At 42.7% G+C, this 27,399-nt stretch overlaps 1 protein-coding gene across 2 annotated transcripts in view; it reads right to left on the reverse strand.

Annotated features, from left to right (window-relative positions):
* LOC124264845 (putative carbonic anhydrase 1) overlaps positions 1-27,399 on the reverse strand; it is an 85,720-nt gene that overhangs the window by 12,574 nt on the left and 45,747 nt on the right. For both annotated transcript variants that reach the window (XM_046699627.1, XM_046699626.1), the window contains exons 2-7: positions 26,202-26,366; positions 25,520-25,689; positions 19,126-19,206; positions 10,129-10,204; positions 6,069-6,179; positions 2,238-2,386 (exon numbers count right to left, since the gene is read on the reverse strand). In XM_046699627.1, coding sequence (XP_046555583.1) covers positions 2,238-2,386; positions 6,069-6,179; positions 10,129-10,204; positions 19,126-19,206; positions 25,520-25,689; positions 26,202-26,366 — 752 coding nt within the window. The remainder of the gene's footprint in view (positions 1-2,237; positions 2,387-6,068; positions 6,180-10,128; positions 10,205-19,125; positions 19,207-25,519; positions 25,690-26,201; positions 26,367-27,399) is intronic.

Consider the following 27,399-nt stretch of genomic DNA (forward strand, 5'->3'; position numbering starts at 1 on the left):
TCAGGTTATCATCAGCGTCACATCTGTACTGAACTGTTTCAGGATATCATCAGCGTCACATCTGTACTGACCTGTTTCAGGTTATCATCAGCGTCACATCTGTACTGACCTGTTTCAGATTATCATCAGCGTCACATCTGTACCGACCTACTTCTGGTTATCATCAGTGTCACATCTGTACAGAACTTCTTCAGGTTATCATCAGTGTCACATCTGTACTGACCTGTTAAAGGTTATAATCAGCACCACATCTCTACTGAACTACTTCAGGTTATCATCAGCGTCACATCTGTACTGACCTACTTCACGTTATCATCAGCGTCACATCTGTACTGACCTACTTCAGGTTATCATCAGCGTCACATCTGTACAGAGCTACTTCAGGTTATCATCAGCGTCACATCTGTACTGAACTGTTTCAGGATATCATCAGCGTCACATCTGTACTGACCTGTTTCAGGTTATCATCAGCGTCACATCTGTACTGACCTGTTTCAGATTATCATCAGCGTCACATCTGTACCAACCTACTTCAGGTTATCATCAGCGTCACATCTGTACTGACCTTCTTCAGGTTACCATCAGCGTCACATCTGTACTAACCTGTTTCAGGTTATCGTCAGTGTCACAACTCTACTGACCTACTTCAGGTTATCATCAGCGTCACATCTGTACCGACCTGTTTCAGGTTATCATCAGCGTCACATCTGTAGTGAACTACTTCAGGTTATCATCAGCGTCACATCTGTACTGACCTGTTTCAGGTTATCATCAGCGTCACATCTGTACTGACCTGTTTCAGGATATCATCAGCGTCACGTCTGTAGTGAACTACTTCAGGTTATCATCAGCGTCACATCTGTACTAACCTGTTTCAGGTTATCATCAGTGTCACGTCTGTACTGACCTACTTCAGGTTATCATCAGCGTCACATCTGTACCGACCTGTTTCAGGTTATCATCAGCGTCACATCTGTAGTGAACTACTTCAGGTTATCATCAGCGTCACATCTGTACTGACCTGTTTCAGGTTATCATCAGCGTCACATCTGTACTGACCTGTTTCAGGTTATCATCAGCGTCACATTTATACTGACCTACTTCAGGTTATCATCAGTGTCACATCTGTACTGACCTACTTCAGGTTATCATCAGTGTCACATCTGTACGGTACTACTTCAGGTTATCATCAGCGTCACATCTGTACTGACCTGTTTCAGGTTATCATCAGCGTCACATCTGTACTGACCTGTTTCAGGATATCATCAGCGTCACATCTGCTCTGACCTGTTTCAGGTTATCATCAGCGTCACATCTTTACTGACCTGTTTCAGGTTATCATCAGCGTCACATTTATACTGACCTACTTCAGGTTATCATCAGCGTCACATCTGTACATACCTACTTCAGGTTATCATCAGCGTCACATCTGTACTGACCTACTTCAGGTTATCATCAGCGTCACATCTGTACTGACCTACTTCAGGTTATCATCAGCGTCACATCTGTACTGACCTGTTTAAGGTTATCATCAGCGTCACATTTATACTGACCTACTTCAGGTTGTCATCAGTGTCACATCTGTACTGCCCTTTTACAGGATATCATCAGCGTCACATTTGTACAGAACTGCTTCAGGTTATCATCAGTGTCACATCTGTACTGACGTGTTTATGGTTATCATCAACGTCACATCTGTACTGTACTACTTAAGGTTATCATCAGCGTCACATCTGTACTGACCTACTTCAGGTTATCATCAGTGTCACAACTGTACTGACCTACTTCAGGTTATCATCAACGTCACATCTGTTCTGACCTGTTTCAGGTTATCATCAGCGTCCCATCTTTACTGACCTGTTTAAGGTTATCATCAGTGTTACATCTGTTCTGACCTGTTTCAGGTTATCATCAGCGTCACATCTTTAGTGACCTGTTTAAGGTTATCATCAGTGTCACATCTGTTCTGACCTGTTTCAGGTTATAATCAGTGTCACATCTGTACTGTACTACTTGAGGTTATCATCAGCGTCACATCTGTACTGACCTGTTGCAGGTTATCATCAGCGTCACATCTGTTCTGACCTGTTTCAGGTTATCATCAGCGTCCCATCTTTACTGACCTGTTTAAGGTTATTATCAGTGTCACATCTGTTCTGACCTGTTTCAAGTTATCATCAGCGTCACATCTGTACTGACCTGTTTCAGGTTATCATCAGCGTCACATCTGTACTGACCTGTTTCCGGGTTATCTTCAACGGCTCCATCATCACCTGCCACAAGACGCTCTCAGACAAAGTAGGCGTGGTTAGAGAACCGTAGTAGTAATAAAAGTCACGTGATGGAGGCAGCAATTGGTCTGGGTTAAAGCTCACTTTCAGGCCACCTGGAATATATCATTTATGGGTTGACTGCATTGTAATGATACACAAGCAATTAGCGCTAAGATATGTTACTGGCCATGATTGAACGGGGCGTGCTAAAGGGTGGTGTGTGCACATGGAGGGCCAAATTTTCTACGGCTCCACACGGAGGGCCACGTTGTCTACGGCTCCACATGGAGGGCCTCGTTGTCTACGAATTGTGGAGCCGTAAACAACGTGGCCCACCATGTGGAGCCGTAGTCAACGTGGCCCTCCATGTGGAGCCACGTTGTTTACGGCTCCACAATTTGTCCCTTAGGTATGTCAGAAACCTACGAAGAACATTTCTAATGCGCTGAAGTACATAATTCAACAAAAAATACTAACATCTTTTATGATACAGTTATTATTTGATTTCATAATGTTGATAAAATTGGCATTTGGATCAAAATCAGTCAGATATTTCTGCATATATCTTAATCATAAATCAGAAAAACGTTCACACTTAAGGAGTACATGAAATTCATCTTCAATAACATTTTTTGTCATTCAGTTTACAAAATGGACATAATCACTCATTGTAACTAACTTTATTGTGTCTTCCAGTTTCAACTGCTAAATTAAAATGACCACATCTCAATTTGGACAATGCAGATCTGAGATGTAAAGGAATATCAAAATTTAAATATCTTTCCACATTTAAAGGTGTTTTAAACTGGGAGTAATAAAAACATTTATTAGAATTTTGAATTGAGGTAAACCAACATTGTTTAAGATTATCCGAAAGTCTCTGCTTAAATAAAGATATGAAATAAATAACATTGCCAGCATCCTGGCTGATCCATGCATAGCCAAAACCATACTTAAATAAAATAATTCTGACACAGGTTGTCCAAGTAGCGCGGCCAGCAGCATCTAAGGACTAGAGCATCATATAACAAAGGTTTGGCAGTCTATTATCAAAAGAGAGACGTTCTCAGGAGGGACTGACGCACGTGACAATGGCAGGTTGCAGGCTGATGCTACGTTTACAGCAGACAGATTTGACGTATTGGATGCGGAAGTCTCCGTGTTGCCATGCCAACAAAATACACCTCGGGACCTTACCGCAGCAGTAATGTGTTAACGGGACTCGGTGTTGGCCATTTGGTGACGTCCAGGCACGGTGACGCCGTAACAGAAGGTGGGTCGGATCCAGGCGTCTGAGACCAGTTGTCCAGAATTATAACACTGGATCTCATGCTGCACTTCTGAGGCACGACTTCTCCAACAACATTAGCGCGGGTGTTTTGCAGTGAAATACATTTAATCTGACATTGACGCCATGTAACATTTGTGGTACAGGTATCTCGACAGGCACTATGACCGTGATTGGCCTTGCTAATACTAGCACTTTGCCAGGGCTCACCCCTGATTGGCCTTGCTAATACTAGCACTTGACGAGGGCTCACTGTGATTGGCCTTGCTAATACTAGCATTTTGCCAGGGCTCACTGTGATTGGCCTTGCTAATACTAGCACTTGACCAGGGCTCACTGTGATTGGCCTTTCTAATACTAACACTTGACCAGGGCTCACTGTGATTGGCCTTGCTAATACTAGCACTTGACCAGGGCTCACTGTGATTGGCCTTGCTAATACTAGCACTTGACCAGGGCTCACTGTGATTGGCCTTGCTAATACTAGCACTTGACCAGGGCTCACTGTGATTGGCCTTGCTAATACTAGCACTTGACCAGGGCTCACTGTGATTGGCCTTGCTAATACTAGCACTTGACCAGGGCTCACTGTGATTGGCCTTGCTAATACTAGCAGTTGACCAGGGCTCATCCCAGATTGGCCTTGCTAATACTAGCACTTGACCAGGGCTCACCCCAGATTGGCCTTGCTGATACCAGCACTTGACCAGCACACAAGTCACTGTACAGGATATACAGTACAAATAGAAATTATTGAGAATTTAAGAGTGTAAATTTTAAAAAGATATTTCACTCATTACTCATGTTTTAAATGTGAATATTAGCAGAACATAACTCCAGATTTAAAGACAGGTTACGTGAACAGTTAGTATTTTGTCAAGTCACCATGGGCAGCAATGCAGGCTTCAATGCGGCGGGGCATACTGCTGATCAAATAAGTAAGAAAGTCGTGGTCCATGCTGTCCCAATATCGGACCACCTCTTCTTTCATTTCAGCAATTTTTGTCAGATTTTTCTTATTGACACTTTCTTTCATAAGTCCCTAAACATTTTCTATTGGATTTAGGTCAGGGCTACAGATATGCCACCCCACACGTTTAATTTCGGTCTGTACTTTGGGCGCTGATACAAAGGTTTTTCAGTTTGTTTGGTCCAGAATATGCAGTGTATTAGGAAACAGCCACACAGAACTTTCATCTGAGAAAATCACATTGTCCCAGTTAAAATTTCTATGCTGTAAGCACGAGTTCAACCATAGCTCCTTTTGTTCAGGTTTCATGATCAGTGATGGAATTCCTCGACTTTTCTGCCAACCCATTGCATTCAGCTCAGTTCTAATGGTCTCCTTACAGACAGCCACAGTTCTTCTATCAATAATATCCAGCCTTACGTTTTCTAAACGCATTCGTTTGTTTTTAGAAACAAGAATACCAAGCCGCCTCCTGTCACCGACTGTTAATTTTCTGGGCCTACCTGCACCTCCCTGGTGCTCAATGCCATATCCATTTGCTAAACAGTGGACAAAGGGATGCCTGTTCTACTTGAAATCACTTTAGTTGATCTGATGTCCTTGTTATAATACTCTAAAATCAAATTCCTCTTCTCTAAATCATCCATACGGAGGATCACTGAAAATGTCGTCTGCTAGCAAGTAAACAAAGGGGGATAACTCTTCTAAAACTAATGAAAAAGGATTAACGGCGTTGTCTCTCTTGAATGAAACTAAGCACTTGATAGCTGGTCAAGGCTGTTTATACTAGAAATCCAATTAAACATATTCCTAAAATTCTCAATAATTTCTGGTCATACTATACTTGTTTTAAACAGGACGACTTTAGCCACTATAGCGTTGCATGAATTTAGATCTGATAGTAATGTAAATACAGAAACACATAGGATTATATCTGCTGGACAGAGTCGTCTTCAACAACCCAGATCAACCTTCCTGTATCTAACATGTGGAGAACGAGGGGGAACAGACTGTGGTGTTATATGGTGGTGTTGTAATAGATACAGTACGCTCTTAGATGCCGTTTGCCTTTCTGATTTTCTGGCGATTTACTCGCAATAGATGTGCGGTTGTTGATTAATCTCAAAAGTGTTGTATTAAAAAGATGAAGGTGTGGTTACCGCTACTGAAGTCATTAGCTGACCTAGGCCGGCCCGATGTTTGGCCGTAAAGACACATTACTACACGTACCGGTCACGGACGACACGAGGAGGCGACTCACCACAGTTAGCTGACCTAGGCCGGCCCGATGTTTGGCCGTAAAGACACATTACTACACGTACCGGTCACGGACGACACGAGGAGGCGACTCACCACAGTTAGCTGACCTGGGTCGGCCCGATGTTTGGCCGTAAAGACACATTACTACACGTACCGGTCACGGACGACAACAGGAGGCGACTCACCACAGTTAGCTGACCTGGGTCGGCCCGATGTTTGGCCGTAAAGACACATTACTACACGTACCGGTCACGGACGACACGAGGAGGCGACTCACCACAATTGCCAAACCCAGACGCGAAGTGAGGGCATGCTCTCTGATTTGCCATTCTGTTCATCATCCGGCTTTTCATTCTTCTTGTACACGGTGATTCAGTACACACGTGATCTGAAACAAGTACTTGACTCTAGTACAGGGATCATCATACACAGCCCATGTATAGCAAGAACTCGCAGGGTATGTCATGGTATGTCAGATATGTCACGGTATGTCAGATGTGTCACAGTATGTCAGTAACTGTAACAGGGAGACATAATACACTGTACTGTAATAGACTATGTTTATTAATATTGCTATAGCAAAGGCATACCAGTAGTTGAAGATGAATACCATATAACTGTCAGTGTTTAAAAGATGCATAAGATTGAATGTTTTTCGCCATACCTATATATTGGTAACCCGTGTAAGGATAGTTTTGTTAGGCTTGTGTCATGTAAGGATGATGTTTTGATAAGTATTGCTAGGTTTTCTGATAAAAACTTTCAAAAGATCCACATGTTTTCTTAAGAAGGGTATATTATGTCTGTACATTGTGCAAAAATGTTTCCATAGTTTTCAAAACAATAATGTATGACTGTTACTGGTTTTACCAGCATCAAATATATTGTAAAATTATTCTGTAAAGTGGGCCATGGCCGTATATACTGAAATAAAAACTGTCTATCTGTCAGATGTGTCATGGTGTGGCAGATGTTTCACAGTATGTCAGATGTGTCACAGTATGTCAGATGTGTCACAGGTGAGGTGAGGTGAAATTGGGTTTAACGTCGTACTTGAGAATATTTCGCTCATATGACGACGTGCATGCGTGTGTATGTGTATGTGCGGCTGCTTGTACTAGCCCAGACTAAAGCTGGTTTTAAAGTGCTAGCCCACTGAGATACCATGCCGCAGTGAAGCATGAATACCACACTCAGACACATTATACTGACTCCGAGCCGACCAGTCCTTGCTGTACCCATTAATGCCGAGCGCCAGGCAGGGACCAACAAGTACCTTATTTTAACGTATTTTGGTACGACGCGGTCGGGGATCGAACCCGCGACCTTCCGCTCTCCGGGCGGACACTCTAACCACTACACTCCGGAGGCGGTAGGTGTGTTACAGTATCTCAGATGTGTCACAGTATGTCAGATGTGTCACAGTATCTCAGATGTGTCTCCTTTTGTCAGATTTGTCACGGTATGTCAGATGTGTCACAGTATGCAAGATGTGTCACAGTATGTCAGAAGTGTCACGGTATGTCAGATGTGTCACAGTATGTCAGATGTGTCACGGTATGTCAGAAGTGTCACGGTATGCCAGGTGTGTCACGGTATGTCAGATGTCTCACGGTATGTCAGGTGTGTCCCAGTATAGCAAATGTGTCACATTATCAGAGATGTGTCACATTATGTCACATGTGTCAAGGCATGTCAGATATGTCACAGTATGTAAGATGTGTCACGGTATGTCAGAAGTGTCACGGTATGTAAGGTGTGTCACAGTATGTCAGATGTGTCACAGTATGTAAGATGTGTCACATTATGTCACATGCGTCACGGCATGTCAGATATGTCAGCGGATGTTAGATGTCTCACGGTATGTCAGAAGTGTCACGGTATGTCAGATGTGTCACGGTATGTCAGGTGTGTCCCAGTATATCAAATGTGTCACATTATTAGAGATGTATCACATTATGTCACATGCGTCACGGCATGTCAGATATATCAGCGGATGTAAGATGTCTCACGGTATGTCAGAAGTGTCACGGTTTGTAAGATGTGTCAGGGTATGTAAGATGTGTCACGGTATGTCAGGTGTGCCACAGTACGTCAGATGTGTCACGGTATGTCAGATGTATCATGGCATGTCAAGTGTGTCATGGTCTGTCCAGGTGTGTCATGGTATGTCAGATATGTCACAGTATGTAAGATGTGTCACGGTATGTCAGGTGCGCCATGGTATATGATGTGTACATGTAAGATGTGTCATGGTGGTATGTCAGATGTCAGGTATGTCAGATGTGTAACGGTATGGTATGGTCTGTCAGATGTGTCAACATGTCAGATGTGTAACGGTATGTCAGATGTGTAACGGTATGTCAGGTGTCATGGTCTGTCAGATGTGTCAGGTGTGTCATGGTCACGGTATGTGTCAGATGTGTCACAGGTATGTCAGATATGTCAGGTATGTCAGGGTGTGCCATGGTCTGTCAGTCATGTCAGATGTGTCACGGTCAGAAATGTCAGGTGTCACAGGTCAGATGCCATGGTCTGTCTGTGTGTGTCACGGTATGTCAGATGTCACGGTATGTCAGATGTGTCACGGTATGTCAGGCATGTCATGGTAGAAGTGTCACGGTATGTAAGGTGTGTCACAGTATGTCACAGTATGTCAGATGTGTCACGTCAGTATGTCAGGTGTGTAATGGCCATGGTATCAGATGTGTCATGGCATGTCAGATGTGTCACGGTATGTCAGATATGTCACAGTATGTCAGAGTATGTCAGATGCGTCACATTATGTGCCACGGTATGTCAGAATATGTCACAGTATCTCAGATGTGTCACGGTATGTCAGAAATGCCACGGTTTGTCAGATGTGTCACCTAATGTGAGATGTGTCACAGCATATCAAATGTGTCACAGTATGTCAGATGTCTCACGGCATGTCAGATGTGTCACGGTAAATCAGATGTGTCACAGTATGTAAGGTATGTCAAAGTATGTCAGATGTCAGATATGTCACATTATTTAAGATGTGTCACGGTATGTCAGCTATGCCACGGTATGTCAGATGTGTCACCTTATGTGAGATGTGTCACGGTATGTCAGGTGTGTCATGATGTGTCAAATGTGTCACGGTATGTCAGATATGTCTCAGGATTTCAGATGTGTCACAGTATCTGAGATATGTCATCTTATGTCAGATGTGTTACCTTTTGTCAGATGTGTCACAGTGTTTCAGATATGTCACATCAAGTCAGATGTGACACAGTACATCAGATGTTACAGTATGTCAGATGTGTCATGGTAGGAAAGATGTTTTAACAGTATGTCAGGTGTTTGACAGTATGTCAGATATGTCACAGTATGTCAAATATGTCACAGTATGTCAGATGTGTCACGGTATGTCAGATTGTCACGGTATGTCAGATATGTCACATTATGTCATGTGTCACGGTATGTGAGATATGCGACGGTATGTCAGATGTGTCACCTTATGTGGGATGTGTCACGGTATGTCAGGTCTGTCATGGTATGTCAGATGTGTCATGGTATATCAGATATGTCTCAGTATTTCAGATGTGTCACAGTATCTCAGGTGTGTCACCTTATGTCTGAGGTGTCACCTTATGTCAGATGTGTCACAGTGTGTCAGATATGTCACAGTGTGTCAGATATGTCACATCAAGTTAGGTGTGTCACAGTATGTCAGATGTGTCACAGTAGATCAGATCTCTCAGTATGTCAGATGTGTCATGGTATGCAAGATGTGTCAGAATATGTCAGATGTTTAACAGTATATCAGGTGTGTCACAGTATGTCAGATGTGTCACGGTATGTTAGATATGTCACAGTACGTTACATATGTCACATTATCTCAGATGTGTCACAGTATGTCAGACAAGATATTGTATGTCAGGTGTGTCACGGTATGTGAGATGTGTCACACCATGTCAGATGCGTCACGGTATATCAGATGTGTCACAGTATGCCAGATGTGTCATGGTATGTCAGCTATGTCACGGTATGTCAGATGTGTCACGGTATGTAAGATGTGTCACAATATCTCTGTTTTTTCACGGGATGTCATATGTGTCACGGTATGTCAGATGTGCCACAATATGTCAGACAGAATATTGTATTTGAATTGTAACATAGTATGTGAGTTATACCAAGATTTTAAGTTCAATGTGTAAGAACAAGATGAGAAGAGAGATGTAGGTCTTTGACAGGTGAACCATGCATCAAACCTTTGTATGGGGAGAGTCTCAGAATCGACGGATTCAGGACATTTTAGGTCCATAAACATGATGTCGGTATGTAAACGCTGAGCACGTTTGTGTCCTCACCTCCCGTATAATTTTGGATCCCGTGGAGCCGGTTGAGGATGTCGTCTAATTGAGGGCTGTGTTGTCCGTAGCGGGTCTGTAACAGTTTCAGCATACTGTATCATGAGAACAAAGACAATTACAACATGTCTGGGTGTAGGTCTAGGTACCAGAGACATTAGACTATAACACATCTGTAGCAAGGACGTTGTGCCGTTAAGTGTCTATAACAGAGACATTAGACTATAACGCATCTGTAGCAAGGACGTTGTGCCGTTAAGTGTCTATAACAGGGACATTAGACTGTAACGCATCTGTAGCAAGGACGTTGTGCCGTTAAGTGTCTATAACAGAGACATTAGACTATAACGCATCTGTAGCAAGGACGTTGTGCCGTTAAGTGTCTATAACAGGGATATTAGACTGTAACGCATCTGTAGCAAGGACGTTGTGCCGTTAAGTGTCTATAACAGAGACATTAGACTATAACGCATCTGTAGCAAGGACGTTGTGCCGTTAAGTGTCTATAACAGAGACATTAGACTATAACGCATCTGTAGCAAGGACGTTGTGCCGTTAAGTGTCTATAACAGAGACATTAGACTATAACGCATCTGTAGCAAGGACGTTGTGCCGTTAAGTGTCTATAACAGAGACATTAGACTATAACGCATCTGTAGCAAGGACGTTGTGCCGTTAAGTGTCTATAACAGAGACATTAGACTATAACGCATCTGTAGCAAGGACGTTGTGCCGTTAAGTGTCTATAACAGAGAAATTAGACTGTAACGCATCTGTAGCAAGGACGTTGTGCCGTTAAGTGTCTATAACAGAGACATTAGACTATAACGCATCTGTAGCAAGGACGTTGTGCCGTTAAGTGTCTATAACAGAGACATTAGACTATAACGCATCTGTAGCAAGGACGTTGTGCCGTTAAGTGTCTATAACAGAGACATTAGACTATAACGCATCTGTAGCAAGGACGTTGTGCCGTTAAAGTGTCTATAACAGAGACATTAGACTATAACGCATCTGTAGCAAGGACGTTGTGCCGTTAAGTGTCTATAACAGAGATATTAGACTATAACGCATCTGTAGCAAGGACGTTGTGCCGTTAAGTGTCTATAACAGAGACATTAGACTATAACGCATCTGTAGCAAGGACGTTGTGCCGTTAAGTGTCTATAACAGAGATATTAGACTGTAACGCATCTGTAGCAAGGACGTTGTGCCGTTAAGTGTCTGTAACAGAGACATTAGACTATAACGCATCTGTAGCAAGGACGTTGTGCCGTTAAGTGTCTATAACAGAGACATTAGACTATAACGCATCTGTAGCAAGGACGTTGTGCCGTTAAGTGTCTATAACAGAGACATTAGACTATAACGCATCTGTAGCAAGGACGTTGTGCCGTTAAGTGTCTATAACAGAGACATTAGACTATAACGCATCTGTAGCAAGGACGTTGTGCCGTTAAGTGTCTATAACAGAGATATTAGACTATAACGCATCTGTAGCAAGGACGTTGTGCCGTTAAGTGTCTATAACAGAGACATTAGACTATAACGCATCTGTAGCAAGGACGTTGTGCCGTTAAGTGTCTATAACAGAGATATTAGACTATAACGCATCTGTAGCAAGGACGTTGTGCCGTTAAGTGTCTATAACAGAGATATTAGACTATAACGCATCTGTAGCAAGGACGTTGTGCCGTTAAGTGTCTGTAACAGAGACATTAGACTATAACGCATCTGTAGCAAGGACGTTGTGCCGTTAAGTGTCTATAACAGAGACATTAGACTATAACGCATCTGTAGCAAGGACGTTGTGCCGTTAAGTGTCTATAACAGAGACATTAGACTATAACGCATCTGTAGCAAGGACGTTGTGCCGTTAAGTGTCTATAACAGAGACATTAGACTATAACGCATCTGTAGCAAGGACGTTGTGCCGTTAAGTGTCTATAACAGAGATATTAGACTATAACGCATCTGTAGCAAGGACGTTGTGCCGTTAAGTGTCTGTAACAGAGACATTAGACTATAACGCATCTGTAGCAAGGACGTTGTGCCGTTAAGTGTCTATAACAGAGACATTAGACTATAACGCATCTGTAGCAAGGACGTTGTGCCGTTAAGTGTCTATAACAGAGACATTAGACTATAACGCATCTGTAGCAAGGACGTTGTGCCGTTAAGTGTCTATAACAGAGACATTAGACTATAACGCATCTGTAGCAAGGACGTTGTGCCGTTAAGTGTCTATAACAGAGACATTAGACTATAACGCATCTGTAGCAAGGACGTTGTGCCGTTAAGTGTCTATAACAGAGACATTAGACTATAACGCATCTGTAGCAAGGACGTTGTGCCGTTAAGTGTCTAACAGAGATAAAGGACGTTGTGCCGTTAAGCGTCTGTAACAGAGATATTAGACTATAACGCATCTGTAGCAAGGACGTTGTGCCGTTAAGTGTCTGTAACAGAGATATTAGACTATAACGCATCTGTAGCAAGGACGTTGTGCCGTTAAGTGTCTATAACAGAGACATTAGACTATAACGCATCTGTAGCAAAGGACGTTGTGCCGTTAAGTGTCTATAACAGAGACATTAGACTATAACGCATCTGTAGCAAGGACGTTGTGCCGTTAAGTGTCTATAACAGAGATATTAGACTATAACGCATCTGTAGCAAAGGACGTTGTGCCGTTAAGTGTCTATAACAGAGACATTAGACTATAACGCATCTGTAGCAAGGACGTTGTGCCGTTAAGTGTCTATAACAGAGATATTAGACTGTAACGCATCTGTAGCAAGGACGTTGTGCCGTTAAGTGTCTGTAACAGAGACATTAGACTATAACGCATCTGTAGCAAGGACGTTGTGCCGTTAAGTGTCTGTAACAGAGATATTAGACTATAACGCATCTGTAGCAAGGACGTTGTGCCGTTAAGTGTCTGTAACAGAGACATTAGACTATAACGCATCTGTAGCAAGGACGTTGTGCCGTTAAGTGTCTGTAACAGGGAATCTTGACCTTCAAAAACAGGGAAATCTCTGTCACAGTGATCGAAACATGAAACAATTTAAGTGGTATCACTTGCCTCTTTCGTTCTTATTTCAGACGGATTAATCTGTTTTGAACGACATCTGACTATTACAAACCAGAAGCCTTATGGTCCCTCGGCCAGATTTCCAAGTTTCTATTTGGCCATTCCGAGTAGAATGCGTCCGATTCCTATGCCTAACGAAGGAGATCCTCCGTAGGAAGTACACACTGGGTACCATACTTCCGCAGATGCTTCAGGAAGTGTGGATTGACAGCCTAACAAACATCAAATGTACATGTTCTATTCCATTTAAATATTGATCCTCCAATAATATCTAGTGAAGGATTCGAGTTTCGCTGAAATTTCAGGGCAGGTTGATATAAGACATCTACATAGGCAATTTTCCAAAGTCTAAATATATCTTTCAGATTCTAAACTTATTGTTATGGAGAATGAGCATCAGGCCATGCTTGTTTATTCATTCTTTAATTTCGATGCAAGAATATTCCAACGAAATTTGTATTTTATTATATATGTTTTACATTTTTATGATATTTTTTGTGTTATGCATGTTTGCTCATATCTACCTAAAAGGTTACAAAGATACATAATATTGCATCATGCAGTTCATGATTTGTTAGTTGAAACGTACTTGTGAATATATTGATAGGTGGAGCTGTGTTCTCTCTGTTTTCAACCCGTGAAGATCCGGGTTGGTTGACACATGTCATCGTATCCCAATTGCGTGGATCGATGCTCATGCTGTTGATCACTGGATTAATATGTGTTTGGTCCAGCAGCGGTTACTTACAGACCGCCACCATATAGCTGGAATATTGCTGAGTGCGGCGTTACACAAACCAACTCTGTTTTCCTTGGGTAAAGGAAACGTAATACAGTTGCCTGGTTAAAGTCACACCATACAGTTTTCCCAGAAGTTACTGAGAACATCTGTGCTTCCTAATACTGATAATAGAATTGTAAAATAGGTGTTACATTATACAGTAAAGTACTAAATGTGGGTGGCAACTCTTGTAGGCTTAAGAATGAACCTTACTACATCAAGAGGTATCTCCCCTGGTGTAGAAGACGGCTTCCTTTGTTGACATGGCAGATTTGACTGCCGAAGAGCTGGCTAATTCTGGCTAATGCAAAAGAGTTAACTGGTAGAGATGACATTCCACTGTCTACAGTATACAGAAGTTTGAAGAATATTCAGTCAGGAGTTGGGACTGAGCACAAGACAGGGGCAGGGAGGCCATGGAAGTTCAGTACTATGGGTCGACTGTTGTGTGTACATTTAGTCTGGTAGGATGGGTACAGAATTCAAGTCCCGTGGAAGTTTTGTGATGAAAGCAAGACATTGTGTTTTTTGTATTCATCAGACATGCTAGTTAAATAAAAAGTTTGGTTCCAAGCTGAAATATGGTGCAAATAGTACTTTTGAGCACTGTACAAAGTGGTTGTGGAAAAGGTTGCTAAAAGATCAGAAGGTCATAATGGGAGAGTTGAATATTTAAAGTTTGAGGTTATTAACTTTATCCAAGTGTGTTTCTCTATTTCATGAAATATTTTATTAAAAGAAAACCCCAAAATATATTATTTTTAAATTAAAAAAAAAATTATAATGAACACTCCCTCTCTCAAAATGGCAGCTAGCAGACGAATTTAAGCAGATGTAGGTTTTGTGCATTTTGTAAGTACATGTATATGATTGCTTCATTTTATCAACTCAATGTAAATCAAGTTATTAAAGAACAGTTATGTATGAAACAAAAAAGAGAAGTTTATTTTTGTTTGGTGAGACTGTCAGTAAGGGAGCAGTCCTTATTTCAAAATGTAGTATGTCAATATCAGATTATGATTTATCAATTTCTTATTATTTTGCTTGAAGTTTTTCTTCTAAAAGCAGAGTTCTTTGAAAATAGATAAGAATATAATGAAATGGTGGGGAGAAAACACTATTTTCTGCTTGACACTCTCTCAATTAAATCCCTTGAAATAATTTTCAAGTCATCAGATCGAATAACTTTCTAAAATGGTTATAATCTTTGAAAAAAACATATACAAATAGATGTGGGGAGAATTTTTTTTATCAGCAGGATAGGAGAAGACACGGTGTCCATATTTAGCTTGTTTGACTTTGGGGATAACAAGAAGGTGTTGATTCCCTGATCTGAGAGATCTAGATGGTGCATAAGCCTGAAGAAGATCTGAGAGTTAGACTGGAGCCGTGTTAGTCATGCACTGGTATGCGAGACAGCATAGTTTGAAGGAGATTCTTTGTTTCACTGGCAGCCAATGAAGGTCCTTTAGAGTTGGTGTGATGTGCTTTTTTCTGGTGATCTGGGAGGTAATGCAAGCAGCTAAATTCTGTATGCATTGGAGTTGGTCAGTGACACAAGATGGAGATCCGGCCAAAAGGCTGTTACAGTAGTCCATATGAGATGTGACTAGGTTGAGGCAGATAGTTTTTGAGGCATCTTTGGTAAGAACGGTCTGGCCTTTGATAATTGTGGAGATGGGAGTAGCAAGTTTTAGTAACATATTTGACGTGTTCCGTCATACTTAGATCTTGATCGATGACAACATCCAGATCGTTGACAGTGTAAGAAAGAGGAATGGTTGCTCCACAGACACACACACTAGTAATGTCACACTAGTAATGCTTGCGTTTTCCAGCCTGTCCCAAAAGAATGGACTCTGTTTTCTCTTAATTTAATTTCAAGGCATTTGATGACATCCATGAATATCTTCTGGCAACAGTCTGATGTCTGACAGAGGGACGCTCTATAGCTGACTCTGTGTTTGGTTGAAATAACTTCCACAGTTGCGTGTCATCTGCGTAGAAGTGGTCAAGATTAAGGTTTGCTACAAAAAGCCTAGTGGAACAGTGTAGAGGGTGAAGATGATCGGACCAAGCACGGATCCTTGAGGGACTCCGCACTCAAGCCTAGATGCGGTTGACACAGACTCACCAACAACAACGGTTTGAGTCCTGTCCTGTAGATAAGATGCCAGCCAGGATAAAGCTAAATCCAAGTTCTGTATCAAGTCTTTTGAGGAGTCTCTGGTGATCAGTCGTGTCAAAGCACTGCTTAGGCCAAGTAATGTGAGCAGGGCCACTTGTTCTGTGCCAATACCACATTGTAGGTCATTCGGGATCTTCAGCAGGGCCAGCTATGTGCTGTGGTGTGCTCTGCAGGCTGATAGGAACACCTCATAGAGGTTATGCCAGGAAAGGTGGCCCATGAGACGACTGGAGACTGCACGTTCAATGAGTTTGGAATTATATGCTAAGTTTGAAACAGGCCTGTAGTTTTTTGGATCCTCCTAATCAAGGCTTGATTTCTTCAGATGTGGCCTAATTAGAGCTGACTTGAGTACACTTGGGGCATAACCAGATGAAGTAGAAGAGTTAATAATCAGCACTAATGTTGGTAAATATCAGTGAAACTATCAATATGAGTAAGAGGCGTGCCATCAAACATTTTGGGAGGAATATCAGCTTCATCCATAGCCGCAGAAGACGAAATCTTGTCATGAATGTGCTTGGATCTTTTTGTAGAAATAATCCGAAAATGTCTGTGCTATTACTTCATTGTCATCAGATGCCGGAAGTGTCTATTCAAAGTGTTTACTCAAGATACTGGACAAAAGTTTGGACAGCAACTTTAGACTTTACTCGTTGGCTTCAATCTTAGAATTGAGATGTTGATTTGTCTGATGACCGTTGTTGAGTGATTTTTGGCTGAAATATGCATTTGGAGATGAATCTCCAGGAAAGATTGTTTTCCATTTGCGTTCCGCTTTCCTCTTGTCTTTTTTCACTTGTCGAACTTCAGGTGTGAAGTCCCAAGCAGATGTTTTAGTGACTGGTATGACTCTGTCCTTCACTGGTGCATGTTTGTCTATATAGCAGCTCAGATAGAACTCTATTGTATAGCAGAACTAGACTCTCAGCGTCAGATGGTGGCTCAAGTATAAGGTCTCAGTTTAGCAAATTGTCTAACTATCCATATCCAGGGAGCGCATGTTCCTACAGCGAGTAATCTTCACATTTGGACTGGGTATTGAGAGGTCCAAGCTCACAAATATATGGCAATGGTCAGAGAGCTGTAGATCCTATACAGGTGCACAACTGATACACGCGTCTGAATCACGGGTAACTATCCAGTCCAGAGTGTGTCCACCTCTGTGGCTTGCCTCTGACACGAGTTGTACACAGTTGTGGACTACAAGAAGATTAAGTATTCGTTTAGTGTCATGGTTATCCTTGTTGTCAAAATAGAAATTGAAGTCGCCTACGATGATAATAGCTACTTCGTCGACTTATCCAGTCTGTGCCGAGACGGTGCCGAGCAGTAATTGCTGCCAATGGTGGCCATTTTACCATTGGGATTACATGAAATAATAGCTCTTAAACTAATGCAAGAAATTCTTCTAAAAAATGGCTTGTGCGTTTCTATTTTTGAAGAGTATATTTCTGGGTCGCAGTTTCATGTAAAGACCTCTTCTATAGTTTATAAACAGGGTGAAAAGTATATTCCTTTTTCATATTGTACTAGTTCTATACAAAATATATGCCTTGTGAAGAAACGGGGTTTTTATTCATCATTAAAACTTTCAGAGCTAAAAATGACTCTTTAATGAAAATTTAAGACTAAAATCAAACTAAAAAGATCTGGTGACTTACAGCATATGAGAAATATATTCTGTAACCAAATATGCAAGGTATTTGATATTAAAACTATTGTTTTGTTCTGAGTTTTGCAACTTTTTCAGTTCCCGGTTAAATTTTGGCGGCCATCTTGGATTTTGAGCTAAAAATAGCTTTCGCATCAATATTCAGATTGGAACCAAACATTTTTTTAAACTCCTTTAACATATAAACACAAAAGAATATATGATTTGCTTTCATCAAAAAACTTTCACGGAATCCCATAAGCTCCTTGACTAATTACTGAAAATCGTTGAGAATATCAGAAATGAGATGATAGATGAAGTCCTCAGGTATGTATTGAAACCTTAGACAAGAGTTACAAAGACTTAACTGGGTGAAAGAGCGTGGAATTCAATCATTATTGGTGAAAGATGCACAAAAGGAAAGACGTTTAAACTGGTGTAGGGCTTAAGAAAATCAAGATTGGGATAATGTTGTCTTTTCTGATGAAAGTTCTGTCTGGCTTTTTCCGAACTGTGTGATAATTTGGACAAAAGATACCGTGAAACCTGTCTACCAACGCCCAAAACATAGCCCGACATTTCATATGTGGGGTGGGATAGCATCACGTGGAGGGACGCCGTTGTGTATTTTCACTGGAAGGAACGATATGTTGACATCTTCAATGATCACCTCCTTCCAACGGCGCGAACACTGAATGGAGATAATTGGAATTTCCAGCATGATAACGACCCAAAACACACTGCAGGCTACACACTGCGGCCCGCTGGCTACACACTGCTGGCTACACACTGCGGGCTACACACTGCTGGCTGCACACTGCTGGCTGCACACTGCGGGCTGCACACTGCGGGCTACACACTGCTGGCTGCACAAAACAGTGGCTGTTGGAAAATGTTCATACTGACCCAGCTTCAGCCCAGATTTTAACCCTGTTGAGAATATGTGGGGACTAATGAAGAACAGAATAAACCAAAAGCGACTTAGAAATATTGAGAATATGAAGAAATAAGTGGCCGAATATTGGGATACGCTGTCACACGATTTACACAAACTTTGATCGGTAGTGCATTCAGTCGTGTATTTCAGGGCAAGGAGGTCTCACAAGGTACAAGGCGCGTGCCGGTTGATGGCTGATGAAAGATGGCATGGGGATGGAGTGGGGTAGTTGCTGGAGAGTGATCAGGGTCGGTGATTGATAACTGGTTGAGTCACCCCACCGATAAAAGGTGGTTGACAGTTGTTGACATTCGAGTTGTTGACACAGACAATTACTTACAGATAAAAAGACTGCAACGACCGCTTGTCCGGCCACGCTGCCACTGCCTTTGCCTCCTTCGCGTTCATTGATGAGGTGCATCTGAAGAAGAGAGGAGGGCAGATAACTGTCTGACACAGAAACTAGATCATACATATATGGAACAGATGTATCCAGGTAAGTCAGATACCTGTCTGACACAGAAACAAGTTCATACATATATGGAACAGGTGTATCCAGGTAAGTCAGATACCTGTCTGACACAGAAACTAGATCATACATATATGGAACAGGTGTATCCAGGTAAGCCAGATACCTGTCTGACACAGAAACCAGATCATACATATATGGAACAGGTGTATCCATGTAAGTCAGATACCTGTCTGACACAGAAACTAGATCATACATATATGGAACAGGTGTATCCATGTAAGTCAGATACCTGTCTGACACAGAAACTAGTTCAGACATATATGGAACAGATGTATCAAGGTAAGTCAGATACCTATCTGACACAGAAACTAGATCATACATATATGGAACAGGTGTATCCAGGTAAGCCAGATAACTGACACAGAAACTAGATCATACATATATGGAACAGGTGTATCCATGTAAGTCAGATACCTGTCTGACACAGAAACAAGATCATACATATATGGAACAGAAGTATCAAGGTAAGTCAGATACCTGTCTGACACAGAAACTAGATCATACATATATGGAACAGTTGTATCAAGGTAAGTCAGATAACTGACACAGAAAATAGATCATACATATATGGAACAGATGTATCAAGGTAAGTCAGATACCTGTCTGACACAGAAACTAGATCGTACATATATGGAACAGGTGTATCCAGGTAAGCCAGATAACTGACACAGAAACTAGATCATACATATATGGAACAGGTGTATCCGGGTAAGTCAGATACCTGACACAGAAACTAGATCATGCATATATGGAACAGGTGTATCCAGGTAAGTCAGATACCTGTCTGACACAGAAACTAGATCATACATATATGGAACAGGTGTATCCAGGTAAGCCAGATAACTGACACAGAAACTAGATCATACATATATGGAACAGGTGTATCAAGGTAAGTCAGATACCTGTCTGACACAGAAACTAGATCATACATATATGGAACAGATGTATCCAGGTAAGTCAGATACCTGTCTGACACAGAAACAAGTTCATACATATATGGAACAGGTGTATCCAGGTAAGCCAGATAACTGACACAGAAACTAGATCATACATATATGGAACAGGTGTATCCAGGTAAGTCAGATACCTGTCTGACACAGAAACTAGATCATACATATATGGAACAGGTGTATCCAGGTAAGCCAGATACCTGTCTGACACAGAAACCAGATCATACATATATGGAACAGGTGTATCCATGTAAGTCAGATACCTGTCTGACACAGAAACTAGATCATACATATATGGAACAGGTGTATCCAGGTAAGTCAGATACCTGTCTGACACAGAAACTAGATCATACATATATGGAACAGGTGTATCCAGGTAAGCCAGATACCTGTCTGACACAGAAACCAGATCATACATATATGGAACAGGTGTATCCATGTAAGTCAGATACCTGTCTGACACAGAAACTAGATCATACATATATGGAACAGGTGTATCCATGTAAGTCAGATACCTGTCTGACACAGAAACTAGTTCAGACATATATGGAACAGATGTATCAAGGTAAGTCAGATACCTATCTGACACAGAAACTAGATCATACATATATGGAACAGGTGTATCCAGGTAAGCCAGATAACTGACACAGAAACTAGATCATACATATATGGAACAGGTGTATCCATGTAAGTCAGATACCTGTCTGACACAGAAACAAGATCATACATATATGGAACAGAAGTATCAAGGTAAGTCAGATACCTGTCTGACACAGAAACTAGATCATACATATATGGAACAGTTGTATCAAGGTAAGTCAGATAACTGACACAGAAAATAGATCATACATATATGGAACAGATGTATCAAGGTAAGTCAGATACCTGTCTGACACAGAAACTAGATCGTACATATATGGAACAGGTGTATCCAGGTAAGCCAGATAACTGACACAGAAACTAGATCATACATATATGGAACAGGTGTATCCGGGTAAGTCAGATACCTGACACAGAAACTAGATCATGCATATATGGAACAGGTGTATCCAGGTAAGTCAGATACCTGTCTGACACAGAAACTAGATCATACATATATGGAACAGGTGTATCCAGGTAAGCCAGATAACTGACACAGAAACTAGATCATACATATATGGAACAGGTGTATCAAGGTAAGTCAGATACCTGTCTGACACAGAAACTAGATCATACATATATGGAACAGATGTATCCAGGTAAGTCAGATACCTGTCTGACACAGAAACAAGTTCATACATATATGGAACAGGTGTATCCAGGTAAGCCAGATAACTGACACAGAAACTAGATCATACATATATGGAACAGGTGTATCCAGGTAAGTCAGATAACTGACACAGAAACTAGATCATACATATATGGAACAGGTGTATCCAGGTAAGTCAGATACCTGTCTGACACAGAAACTAGATCATACATATATGGAACAGATGTATCCATGTAAGTCAGAAAACCGAAGGAGATTTCATATTATTATGTGTTGGACAGGAGTATGTAGGGCAGAGGGCTGGTGGGATAACTGTCTGTCACAGATACTAGGTCAAGATTACATATAATGAACAGGTCCATGCAGGTAGGATACATCTGAGAAATGACCAGACATGACTTTCGGACGCAACCAGATTATTGTGTAGGCACTTAGAGAGAAGGAAACTAACGATTCCATAACCGTTAAGCAGTGACTGACAACAGTACTGACAACAATCGCTGCCTTATCTCAGGCCAGGCCAAACCGCTCGGGTGTATAAGGTGACCGGGATTAAAACTATATATATGATGCTTCTTACTATGGCCGTGTGTTGAGGACACTGAGTTGGGGGATTAACGTCACCGTACTCAGATAGCTGGAACACTGAGTTGGTGGATTAACGTCACCGTACTCAGATAGCTAGAACACTGAGTTGGTGGATTAACGTCACCGTACTCAGATAGCTGGAACACTGACTTTGTGGATTAACGTCACCGTACTCAGATAGCTGGAACACTGAGCTGGTGGAATAACGTCACCGTATTCAGATAGCTGGAACACTGAGTTGGTGGATTAACGTCACCGTACTCAGATAGCTGGAACACTGAGTTGGTGGATTAACGCCACCGTACTCAGATAGCTGGAACACTGAGTTGGTGGATTAACGTCACCGTACTCAGATAGCTGGAACACTGAGTTGGTGGAATAACGTCACCGTACCCAGATAGCTGGAACACTGAGCTGGTGGATTATAATCACCGTACTCAGATAGCTGGAACACTGAGTTGGTGGATTAACGTCACCTTACTCAGATAGCTGGAACGCTGAATTGGTGGATTAACGTCACCGTACTCAGATAGCTGGAACACTGAGTTGGTGGATTAACGTCACCGTACTCAGATAGCTGGAACACTGACTTGGTGGAATAACGTCACCGTACTCAGATAGCTGGAGCACTGAGTTGGTGGATTAACGGCACCGTACTCAGATAGCTGGACCACTGAGTTGGTGGAATAACGTCACCGTACTCAGATAGCTGGAACACTGAGCTGGTGGATTATAATCACCATACTCAGATAACTGGAACAGTGAGTTGGTGGATTAACGTCACCGTACTCAGATAGCTGGACCACTGAGTTGGTGGAATAAAGTCACCGTACTCAGATAGCTGGAACAGTGAGCTGGTGGATTATTATCACCGTACTCAGATAGCTGGAACAGTGAGTTGGTGGATTAATGCCACCGTACTCAGATAGCTGGAACACTGAGTTGGTGGAATAACGTCACCGTACCCAGATAGCTGGAACACTGAGCTGGTGGATTATAATCACCGTACTCAGATAGCTGGAACAGTGAGTTGGTGGATTAACGTCACCGTACTCAGATAGCTGGAACACTGAGTTGGTGGATTATAATCACCGTACTCAGATAGCTGGAACACTGAGTTGGTGGATTAACGTCACCGTACTCAGATAGCTGGAACACTGAGTTGGTGGAATAACGTCACCGTACTCAGATAGCTGGAACACTGAGTTGGTGGATTAACGTCACCGTACTCAGATAGCTGGACCACTGAGTTGGTGGAATAACGTCACCGTACTCAGATAGCTGGAACACTGAGCTGGTGGATTATAATCACCGTACTCAGATAACTGGAACAGTGAGTTGGTGGATTAACGTCACCGTACTCAGATAGCTGGAACCACCGAGTTGGTGGAATTAACGTCACCGTACTCAGATAGCTGGAACAGTGAGCTGGTGGTGAGTTGTTGGATTATCACCGTACTCCAGATAGCTGGAACAGTGAGTTGGGGGATTAACGCCACCGTACCCAGGTTCAGAGTAGCTGGAAACACCGTGAGTTGGTGGATTAACGTCACCGTACCCAGATAACTGGAACAGTGAGTTGGTGGATTAACGTCACCGTACTCAGATAGCTGGAACAGTGAGTTGGTGGATTAACGCCACCGTACTCAGATAGCTGGAACACTGAGTTGGTGGATTAACGTCACCGTACCCAGATAGCTGGAACAGTGAGTTGGTGGATTAACGTCACCGTACCCAGATAGCTGGAACACTGAGCTGGTGGATTATAATCACCGTTACTCAGATAGTGAGTTGGTGGATTAACGTCACCGTACTCAGATAGCTGGAACACTGAGTTGGTGGATTAACGTCACCGTACCCAGATAGCTGGAACACTGAGTTGGTGGATTAACGTCACCGTACTCAGATAGCTGGAACACTGAGTTGGTGGATTAACGTCACCGTACTCCCAGATAGCTGGAACACTGAGTTGGTGGAATAACCGTACTCAGATAGCTGGAACACTGAGCTGGTGGATTAACGTCACCATACTCAGATAGCTGGAACAGAGCTGGTGGATTATAATCACTGCTGAACCACTGAGTTGGTGGAATAACGTCACCGTACTCAGATAGCTGGAACACTGAGCTGGTGGATTAACGTCACCGTACTCAGATAGCTGGTGGTTGGTGGATTAATCACCGTACTCAGAAAGCTGAGAGTTGGTGGAATAACGTCACCTTACTCAGAGGCTGGAACACTGAGCTGGTGGATAATACCGTACTCAGATAGCTGGAACACTGAGCTGGTGGATTATAATCACCGTACTCAGATAGCTGGAACACTGAGTTGGTGGATTAACGTCACCGTACCCAGATAGCTGGAACACTGAGTTGGTGGATTAACGTCACCATACTCAGATAGCTGGAACACTGAGTTGGTGGAATAACGTCACCGTACCCAGATAGCTGGAACAGTGAGTTGTTGGATTAACGTCTCCGTACCCAGATAGCTGGAACAGTGAGTTGGTGGATTAACGCCACCGTTTTCAGGTAGCTGGAACAGTGAGTTGGTGGATTAACGTCACCGTACTCAGATAGCTGGAACACTGAGTTGGTGGATTAACGTCACCGTACTCAGATAGCTGGAACACTGAGTTGGTGGATTAACGTCACCGTACTCAGATAGCTGAACCACTGAGTTGGTGGAATAACGTCACCGTACTCAGATAGCTGGAACACTGAGCTGGTGGATTATAATCACCGTACTCAGATAGCTGGAACATTGAGTTGGTGGATTAACGTCACCGTACCCAGATAGCTGGAACACTGAGTTGGTGGAATAACGTCACCGTACTCAGATAGCTGGAACAGTGAGTTGGTGGATGAACGTCACCGTACTCAGATAGCTGGAACACTGAGCTGGTGGATTAACGTGTCCATACCCAGATAACTGGAACATTGAGTTGGTGGATTAACGTCACCGTACTCAGATAGCTGGAACATTTCCCATGACTTGATCATGTATTCACAGGCCGCCAAGGTATAGATTTTATTATTTCCTATTCCGAGCAACTGTCATTCACAATCTAAAACATCTGTTATATTTGGGATTACATTTTTTTAGTAAAGTACTGATTCTAGTACTTTTGTTGGATTGAGTCCCATCCCGGATTCGAACCCACACCATCAGAGTCAGGCACGTAATAGCCAGCACACAAAGTCAGCCGCCTAACCCGCTCAGCCACTGCGACTTCCACAACTCCCGGATGGGACTCAACCCAGCAATCTGTTTACTAAGAAAGTGTAATCCCAAATTTGACCACTTTCTGAAAATTGCATTGTGTAATTATTCACAATCTCGTTCAAAGTAATCCTCCTTATCTTTCAAGATTTCTGTGACGTAAGAGCCGCGTAAGCGGGTATGCTGGGTTTACCTCGCCATCATATCGTTTTCCATTCACTCTGTTCTCAGTGCCGTGGCGAGCTCCGGCCCCGCCCACGTGGATGTGCATGCTGCTAAACATGAACCTGCAGTCAGTGTAGCCGGGCACTCCTTGCAGCACGGCGCTGGCCATGTCATAGCCGGCGATGTTTGGATAGTACCCTGAAGGAACATCATTCTCGGTCAAACATTATTGTTATTTGAACTCAACAAATATAGCTATGTGTGTCAGTTGCGCGGAGGACATGGACTCGATATGCTACACACCCACACACCCACGCACGCACACACGCACCCACGCACACCCACATACATATACATACATACATACATACATACATACATACATACATACATACATACATACATACATACATACATACATACATACATACATACATACATACATACATACATACATACATACATGCGTACGTACATGCGTGCGTGCGTGCGTGCGTGCGTGCGTGCGTGCGTGCGTGCGTGCGTGCGTGCGTATGTATGTATGTATGTATGTATGTATGTATGTATGTATGTATGTATGTATGCATGGTATGTGTGGAGACGAAGGCATGTAAGTATGTATGTGGAGATGAAGGCATGTAAGTATGTATGTAGAGGTTTAGGTGAGATGTTGCAAGAATGTTCCGGGTCTATAAGGAGGGCACTCTCACCGTCGTTTTCCAGCAGGCCGGTGACCACGTGACTAGGGGGATAGCCAAGGCGGTGGTATGGGTCACAGAAGTACTTGACCAGTTTGGGGTAGATGAGCACAGGGGACTGATTGGAGCCACCGAAACATGGAGAAGTGTCGCACACCAGGTCCCAGTTGTCAGGACCTCCGTCAGTTATCAAATATGAAGACAATACGGACACCAGGTCCCAGTCGTCAGGTCCTGTAATATGAAGACAATACGGACACCAGGTCCCAGTAGTCAGGTCCTGTAATATGAAGACGATACGGACACCAGGTCCCAGTCGTCAGGTCCTGCAATATGAAGACAATACGGACACCAGGTCCCAGTCGTCAGGTCCTGTAATATGAAGACGATACGGACACCAGGTCCCAGTCGTCAGGTCCTGCAATATGAAGACAATACGGACACGAGGTCCCAGTTGTCACAACTGTAGCATCAGTCCAGTGTTGCTACACTCAGAGAACTGTAGCATCAGTCCAGTGTTGCTACACTCAGACGACTGTAGCATCAGTCCAGTGTTGCTACACTCAGACAACTGTAGAATCAGTCCAGTGTTGCTGCACTCAGACAACTATAGCATCAGTCCAGTGCTGCTTCACTCAGACAACTGTAGTATCAGTCCCAGTGTTGCTGCACTCAGACAACTATAGCATCCAGTCTAGTCAGCTGCTACATTCAGACAACTATAAGACAATCAGTCCAGTGTTGCTACACTCAGACAACTGTAGCATCAGTACAGTGTTGCTACACTCAGACAACTGTAGCATCAGTCCAGTGTTGCTACACTCAGACGACTGTAGTATCAGTCCAGTGTTGCTGCACTCAGACAACTGTAGCATCAGTCCAGTGCTGCTACACTCAGACAACTGTAGCATCAGTCCAGTGTTGCTACACTCAGACAACTGTAGCATCAGTCCAGTGTTGCTACACTCAGACAACTGTAGCATCAGTCCAGTGCTGCTACACTCAGACAACTGTAGCATCAGTCCAGTGCTGCTACACTCAGACGACTGTAGCATCAGTCCAGTGTTGCTACACTCAGACAACTATAGAATCAGTCCAGTGTTGCTACACTCAGACAACTATAGCATCAGTCCAGTGCTGCTACACTCAGACAACTGTAGCATCAGTCCAGTGTTGCTACACTCAGACAACTGTAGCATCAGTCCAGTGT

This window comes from Haliotis rubra, unplaced genomic scaffold, assembly GCF_003918875.1.
Source record: "Haliotis rubra isolate DU_JTF1 unplaced genomic scaffold, ASM391887v1 Scf948, whole genome shotgun sequence".
NCBI classification, from domain to species: Eukaryota; Metazoa; Mollusca; class Gastropoda; order Lepetellida; family Haliotidae; genus Haliotis; species Haliotis rubra.